Raw genomic sequence first — 8,398 nt, 5'->3', positions numbered from 1 at the left:
AATCTGCGGAAAATGCGCATGAAAATATTTCAGTATTCATGCGACGTTCTCTTTGTTTCTCGGTATTAAATGTTGAATGATGCGGCGATCTAAAGAATTCATGTCGAAATACACAATAAAGTCCGTAACCAAGGTTACTAAATTATGTACGTGTTTCGGCGCCCGGCGCATCCACAATTCCTGTTTCAAATCTTACATTTTCGATTAATTACGTTTGCTTTGATTCATTGGATTTTCTTTGATTGTTGAGGTATTCCGTACGCGTTCCACGAAGCGGGCTTCGGATTGGGCATCCTGCTGCTGATCCTGGTGGCTTACATAACCGATTACTCTCTGATCCTGATGGTGCGATGCGGCAATCTGAGCGGCCGGTTCACCTACCAGGGCATCATGGAGGCGGCGTTCGGTCGTCCCGGTTACATCCTGCTGAGCTTCCTGCAATTCATCTACCCGTTCACAGGTGCGATTTGCTACAAACGGAAACAGTTGCAATTAACTTTGTTTTTTGTTTTTTTTGTTACTCGTAGCCATGGTTTCGTACAACGTCGTCGTCGGTGATACGCTGACGAAGGTGATAGTCCGGATAACGGGATGCGAACCGGACTCGGTGCTGGGCAGAAGAGAAGTGGTCGTCCTGGTGGCCACCCTCCTCATAACCATTCCTTTGTGCTTGTATCGCGACATCGCTCGTTTGGCGAAGGTTTCCTTCTTCAGTCTCATCTGCATCGCCTTCATCCTCGTCTCGATCCTCATCAAGATCAGCACGATGCGAGAGCTCATGTAAGCGATTACACACACACACTAGGGAATCGCTCTGACGTGTAACAACGCGCGTTTCTGTTTCTTGCAAAACAGCCCTCCGGATTCGAACATGTGGCGACTGGTCAATTGGGACATCGTTCCTGCTATAGCAATCATGGCATTCGGTAATTCATCACCTAACCTAACCTAAACAACAACAACAACCTAACCTAAAATTATATAACCTTGCAGCTTTCATGTGTCACCACAACACCTTCCTGATCTACGGCTCCATCCACGAGGCCAACCAAAAGAGATGGGACATCGTCACGCACATCTCCATCTTCACATCGATGTGCGTATCGTTCCTCTTCGGCGTCGCCGGATACGCCACCTTCGCGGGATACTCTCAAGGTATATATATATCATCTCTTCATCGACAGGTTTTCTCCATCGACCTCGATTTTCGCAGGCGATTTATTGGAGAACTACTGCTGGGACGATGACCTGATGAACTTCAGCCGAGTCCTCTTCAGCGTGCAGATCCTGCTGACCTTCCCCATCGAGTGTTTCGTGACTAGGGACGTGGTGGAGACGTCGCTCCTCGGTAAGAACGCCAACGTGCCGATGTCCGAGCGCACCCACTACCTCCTCACCCTCGCCATCATCGGAAGCACATACTTTATCTCAATGGCAACGGATTGTTTGGGCGTCGTCCTCGAGCTGAACGTGAGTGCATTTTACGCAATTTTACGAAATTAAAGCTGCAAATGGATATCGATCCGAAAGTGTTCCGCGCTACGTGCTTTCACATTACGCGATTGCAATAATAAAACTGAACATCAGACCTAAAGATAATTACAGAAAAAAAAAAACTACTTAATCCACTTAATATGACGCAAGAACGTAAACGTGATTATCTTATTAACACTAATAATAATAATTAATTTTTTGTTGTTCAATTTAACTTAATGACATTTACATAACTTTAGTTTACTATAAGTTGTGTGCTTTCGATATAATTCCAATCTACATATTTAAATTGACATTAAAACTACGAAAAGTTATGATTAAAAATCAGAGTGCCCGGCGCGTCCACTTCTCATCTCCATGAAAACTAAAATAAAATTTGTATGTAAAATTCAGTTTGTAAATGTTAACTTTTAGAGAGTTTTATGCAAAAAAAACAAATAATATGAGATGGATGGACTCGGAATATGAGAACTTTTGCGACGTCAAAGGGATTTTAAATTATTCAAAGTCGGAATACGCTGCGATCCAAATTCCACTGGAAACTAACGTCCGACGTGGACTAAATAATTCAGCGATGGAAACACGGTGAATGGGGGAGTATATAGAGCAGGTATACGCGATGTCCTTGTTGTTGACTGTGGTAAGGGAATGACAGAGAAGGCCGTATGAATGAAATGTGTGTCGTGTCGTTTAGATGAAAGCAAGAGAATCACGTTATATATGCAAATGGATGCGAAGAGTAATCATTTGCGTTGAAGACTAAGTAACTCGAGTGTGCACTGAAAAAAAATGGTAATTCCCGTTTCGCAATTGCGCTGGAAAATATGTTAGTTTCTTCTATTATTTTTTTTTATTATTACATTTTCAACGAAAGTACACGAAACACGACGCGGAATTACATAAACTTTCCGAGTCTCCTCGTGATTCTAACGCTTCTGAAACTTTCTAAATGTGCAGACATTATAATTTTCATTCGCAACGTCCGGGATGTTTTGCAAATCTACTTCGCAACTCATGATTACGTAATACAAGAAAAAGTTGTTTATTTTAAATGAAGCTGTCAACGATAGTCGTCACATTTTTGTCTTTATTTTAGGAACTGTCAATGATAAACGTCATATTTATGTTTGGTTTAGTGACAGCTGTCAATGTCACGGTTATTATTCATATTCATATTGGAGCTGTCAATGTTAATACGTCAATGTCAGGGTTATGTTTTATATTTATATTTGATTCAGTTGGTATTGAAAATGTTTGAGCTTTCATCGTTTCCAATAGATATCGTTACCAATTCGTTGCTTGTTTCAGGGTGTTGTCGCTGCCGTTCCCTTAGCATACATCTTACCCGCCATTATCTATCTGCGATTGGAGGAGGGCAGCGTCTTCTCCCGCCGGAAATTGCCCAGTCTGGCGTTGGCAGCGTTCGGTGTCATTGTTGCAAGCGTCGGGACGCTCTTCATGTTCGTCGACTTCGACCAGAGCAGCGACAGTTGCTCGCACGGTAAAGTCATGTTCTACTGCGAGGGAAACGCCACCGTCGCGCCCACCCTGAAGACATTCTGAACTCAGACGACTCTTGCAATCGTTTGCTCTTCCTAATTTGCACAATTTATTTCCAGAAAGTTTCTTTGCGGTACCAAAAGTTCCTTTCATTCTGCAATCAGCTACAATACAAACAAGCAGAGATAATCTATTTCAGTTCCGTATACTCGTAAAGAGACTTAATCAAAGATTAGTCGCAACAAAAGCTCCATTTTTTTTTTCACAAATTGTATTCGTTTATGATTTACAATAATTTGATTACGTTTTATAATGAAACTGTCAATGAGAATAGCCTCAAAGCTGACATTTCCAAGTTCGAAGTCGTGTAAATAATTAAGAAAGAGAGAGATTCGTTGCCAAAAAGTGAATATTTATATATATATAGAAGATATAAACGTAACAATGATATTTTTTTAAACTTTAAGTTTTGTATATAAGATGATATATTGATCTCTTTGACATCTGTCAAATAATGCAGATCTTTCATTTTTTTTTCTTCAATTCACAAACAAATCAAATTTAATCTAGTCCAACTTTTGTTTATTTTTCAAGTACAAATGATTTCGTAACAGTTGAGATCATCTGTCATCATCGATGTTGACAATCTTTGACAGGTTTTTTTTTTTTTTCGTTTTTCGCGAACGGGCCTTTCAGCCATGTCCGATCGCACCACTTCGAAACTTCAGTTATTGACGTTTGGACGTATTAAACGAAAAAAATCTTCGGTTATATGTATTTTTTTCCCGTACGTCGTCTCTTTTTCAGCGTGTAAGTGTACGTGAAAAGATGATCAGAGTATATGTAAATTTAAGGAAATAAAAATTAACTAATTGTGATTATTCTTCGATGCACTCTTCTAATTTTAAGAATAAATAAATTGTACAGAAGTTGACATGTAATATTTGAAAATAACAACAACAACAAAAAAAAAGTATATATATATATGGACAAAAAAATTATACGCGCACTCTTGTGATTTCTTGTGATTATAATAAAAAAAAATATATATGAAACAATTGAATTACCAAATTATTCATTTCCTGAAACATATTAAGTCACAAATTGTCTTCAATAGAAATCGTACGTTGTGACTTTGTCCCAACTGTCATATTTGACGTTTAATATTTGACAGCGTGTTTAAGTAACAACTTATTTGACAACTATTGACGTTATGTCAACTACTATCAAATGTCAACTTGACTGATTTATAGAAATAAGTTATTTGCTTAAGTCACAAATTGTCTTCGATAGAAATCGTACGTTGTGACTTTGTCCCAACTGTCATATTTGACGTTTCCTATTTGACAGTGTGTTTAAGTAACAACTAATTTGACGTTATGTATTTGACAACTATTGAAGTTATGTGAATTAATATATCAAATGTCAACTTGGCAGATTTATAGAAACAAATTATTTGCTTAAGTCACAAATTGTCTTCAATAGCAATCGTAAGTTCTGACTTTGTCCCAACTGTCATATTTGACGTTTCCTATTTGAGAACCTATTTGACGTTATGTATTTGACAACTATAGACGTTATATCAACTACTATCAAATGTCAACTTGGCTGATTTATAGAAATAAATTATTTGCTTAAGTCACAAATTGTCTTCAATAGAAATCGTACGTTGTGACTTTATCCCAACTGTCATATTTGACGTTTCCTATTTAAGTAACAACTTATTTGACGTTATGTATTTGACAACTATTGACGTTATGTCAACTACTATCAAATGTCAACTTGGCTGATTTATAGAAATAAATTATTTGCTTAAGTCACAAATTGTATACAATAGAAATCGTACGTTGTGACTTTGTCCTAACTGTCATATTTGACGTTTCCTATTTGACAGCGTGTTTAAGTAACAACTTATTTGACAACTATTGACGTTATGTCAACTAATATATCAAATGTCAACTTGGCTTGGATTTGTTGTTGTAAGTTCAATAAAAAAAAATGTTACGTTTCTGAAGCAAAGAGAAGACCATAATAGGACTATTGCATTAATTATGCGTCGGTGTTCCTGGATGGATGTGACCTCAGTATATCATCTCCATCGTAGGTCGAACTTCGAAACAAAAACAACAAATGCTTCCGACTCGATCTCGATTGTTTCGATACGATCGGTATTGCGGATTTATGATATGCGGGGGAGAGAGGAGACACGTCGCTTCTTGTCTTGTCCCCATTTTTAATTATTGTGTATCGCCTCTCTCGAAGGAACGAGTCCTTGACGACGCAGATAATCATAGGTGACTTTGGAAAAAAAAAAACAAAACAAAACAAAAAAACACACAATAAAAACAAAACAAAACCGGAATATATAGTTCAATGCCGAGGGAACGCAGGGCTGAAACCTTCGACACGTTACGTCACCTTCTCTGATTGAAAAAAAATAATAATAAAAAAAATCAAAAATTTCCGCTTAGAATAAGAAAAGTATTGCAAAAATTTTCTTTCGTAAAACAATGAAATATGATTTTTGTTTTCTCATGGTGAACTTTTAATCAATTAAAAAATGAGATTAGAGAGAGGTTACGACGATTGATGGATGCTGCGGCGTCTCTGGTAAACTTTCTTGGATTGTGTTTCGCGTCGAACTTGACACGGATCTCGAGAGCGCGGTCTCTCCTACGCACGAATTAAGCAAATCCTAAGACGATAATCTTAGCTGTTACATACTGCAAATAATAATAATAATCATAATAATGATATCGCATTGCGATTATTGTTCTCGAGACCTAATTTTCTGTTCTCGCGAATAAAGTCAAGGCGACGAAACAAGTTCAACCGAATTTCACTTGTTTTCCATTCATTTTTTTTTGTTTTGCTTTGTTTTCAATTGACCGTCTCCATGGCAATTGACTTCCTCGCCTCTACCGCAATCCGTTGCCCAAGCAAAATTTTGCAACGTTGTTCATTTTTTTTTCAATTTTGTTAAACAGACAGTGAAACTCGTAATGTAACCTTTAAATATTTCAGTTTCAATAGAAATTTAACTTTCAAATAACTTCAATTTAACTGAAACTATAACCTTAAAATAATGAATTGACGTATGTTAATGTTGGTTCCACCGATATTTAAGTTTTTTGTTTTGTTTAAAAATTCACGAATCTGCGGTTACTTAAAATTATGATTCTTTCATTTGCATTTCGAGATTATTTGTTAATTCAAGTTTGTTTGAAATAAACATTTGAGACGATTTATAAAACGCATACAAATATCGAAATTATAAAGCAAAATACAAGAATCATTGATTGCACACACAGTTTTATAAAATCATTTACATACTATTGTTTTATATACAAAATAATGATGAGAATTTGATGAGAAAAGTTAATAATATTAGGTTAGGTTGTGGTTTTACAACATTAGCTTAGTTTGTTCTGTATGATTACTTCATTTTAGGTTAGGATTAATTAGGTTAGGTTAGCTTAGTTAAGATTTGCAAGTTGTTTAAACTTTATAGAATTGACATAAGTTGACACTAAGGTTAGGTTGCTTCGAAAATATTACCTATACAAGTGTTAGGTTATGTTTTTTTTTGTTGTTGTTGTTGTTAACTTTTTAGGTTAAATTTAAGATACGTAAACATATTCATAGATTAAGCCAGGAAATGTCGTGTGTGTGTTGCGCGTCCAATTAACAACTTTGTGATGAAACGCGTCGGGAATTTCTAAAAACTTTAACTATTCTGCGAACGCCTCTTCCTCATTCTAATTCCCATTATTTCCATTTTAATATTCCCGCTATTCTTTTAGACGTTTGTTTCTTTTTTTTTTGTGTTTTGTTTCGTTTATTTATATATAAATAATCAGAATTCGGTGAATAAATAATTGAACTTTTCGTATTCATTTATTCGTTGTGCAATTGTTTCCGCGTGTGTTTTGTTTGTTTCGAACGCGCGGCACTCTTCGATATGAAACTGAGCATTCAATGGTTTTGGTTTGAAGAACGACGACGACGACGACGAAAGAAGTCGAAGAATTAATCCATTATTCACGTGGGCCACGAACGAATTAACCGACGCACGTACAGAATATAAGCGATTAGCAACGTGCGTCGTTGTATAACACACAGAACGACACGAAATTATAAATGCATGCATACAAAAAAATTATAACTAAAACACACTCAAAAAAACTGTTGTATTCATGACGTTCTTTTCTTTGCTTTTTTCTTTACATAATACTTTTTTGACGACGAATTTGTTAATACTTTTTAATGATTTGCGACACGGACGTGTCACAGGCCGCTGGTTAAACGTCTGCAACGTTGATAATCTTACTTAAGTGAGAAACTTCATGCTCAAGTAGATGTAATCGTTTTTGGGTGAAAGTTTGTCGTTAATGATCTCATTAAATCTGTATGTTTATTGTACAAGGGAAAAAACAAATATGTAAACTTAAAGTTGGCCTTTTCGAATTCGAAGAAGATTTTAATAAGTTTAAGTGTTATTGATGTGCTTTCAAAATTTGAAGTAATGAAAAATTTAACGTTTGATAAAAAAAAGCAGTGTTTTCACATTTTATTGATTTTCTCGGAAACTATAAAAGATAGAATAAATCCAAAGGATGCATATGAAAGCTGAATAGTTGGGGAATGTAACGAGTATTCACATATTGTTGTGGTTTCATCGGTTTGGCTGTAATTGCTGTTTAAATTTAAAAAAACGTTAAAAAAAGCAGTGTTTTTACATTTTATTGATTTTCTCGGAAACTATAATAGATAGAATGGATCCAATAGATGCATATGGAAGTTGAATGTTTGGGGAATGTAACAAGTATTCATATATTGTTGTGGTTTCATCGGTTTGGCTGTAATTGCTATTTAAATTTGAAAAAACGTTAAAAAAAGCAGTGTTTTTACATTTCATTGATTTTCTCGGAAACTATAATAGATAGAATGGATACAAAGGATGCATATGAAAGCTGAATAGTTGGGGAATGTAACGAGTATTCACATATTGTTGTGGTTTCATTGGTTTGGCTGTAATTGCTGTTTAAATTTGAAAAAAAGTTAAAAAAAGCAGTGTTTTCACATTTCATTGATTTTCTCGGAAACTATAAAAGATAGAATGGATGCAAAGGATGCATATGAAAGCTGAATAGTTGGGGAATGTAACGAGTATTCATATATTGTTGTGGTTTCATCGGTTTGGCTGTAATTGCTGTTTAAATTTGAAAAAAAGTTTAAAAAAAGCAGTGTTTTCATATTTTACTGTTTTTCTCGGAAACTATAATAGATAGAATGGATACAAAGGATGCATATGAAAGCTGAATAATTGGGGAATGTAACGAGTATTCATATATATTGTTGTGGTTTCATCGGTTTGGCTGTAATTGCTGTTTAAATTTGAAAA

General features: G+C 35.6%; 1 protein-coding gene across 1 annotated transcript in view; it reads left to right on the top strand.

The window, feature by feature from the left end:
- Window positions 1-3,413, top strand: part of LOC108560397 (putative sodium-coupled neutral amino acid transporter 11) — a 7,902-nt gene extending 4,489 nt beyond the window's left edge. The window contains exons 4-9 of the mRNA XM_017917925.1: window positions 251-460; window positions 528-780; window positions 856-926; window positions 994-1,155; window positions 1,214-1,470; window positions 2,803-3,413. Coding sequence (XP_017773414.1) covers window positions 251-460; window positions 528-780; window positions 856-926; window positions 994-1,155; window positions 1,214-1,470; window positions 2,803-3,057 — 1,208 coding nt within the window. The 3' untranslated portion in view covers window positions 3,058-3,413. The remainder of the gene's footprint in view (window positions 1-250; window positions 461-527; window positions 781-855; window positions 927-993; window positions 1,156-1,213; window positions 1,471-2,802) is intronic.
- The last annotated feature ends 4,985 nt before the right edge of the window (window positions 3,414-8,398 follow it).

Source organism: Nicrophorus vespilloides, unplaced genomic scaffold (assembly GCF_001412225.1).
Source record: "Nicrophorus vespilloides isolate i.1.1-1 unplaced genomic scaffold, Nicve_v1.0, whole genome shotgun sequence".
NCBI lineage: Eukaryota > Metazoa > Arthropoda > Insecta > Coleoptera > Silphidae > Nicrophorus > Nicrophorus vespilloides.
The sequence above is the reverse complement of the archived record's forward strand: the minus strand, read 5'-3'. Positions and strand labels throughout refer to the sequence as shown.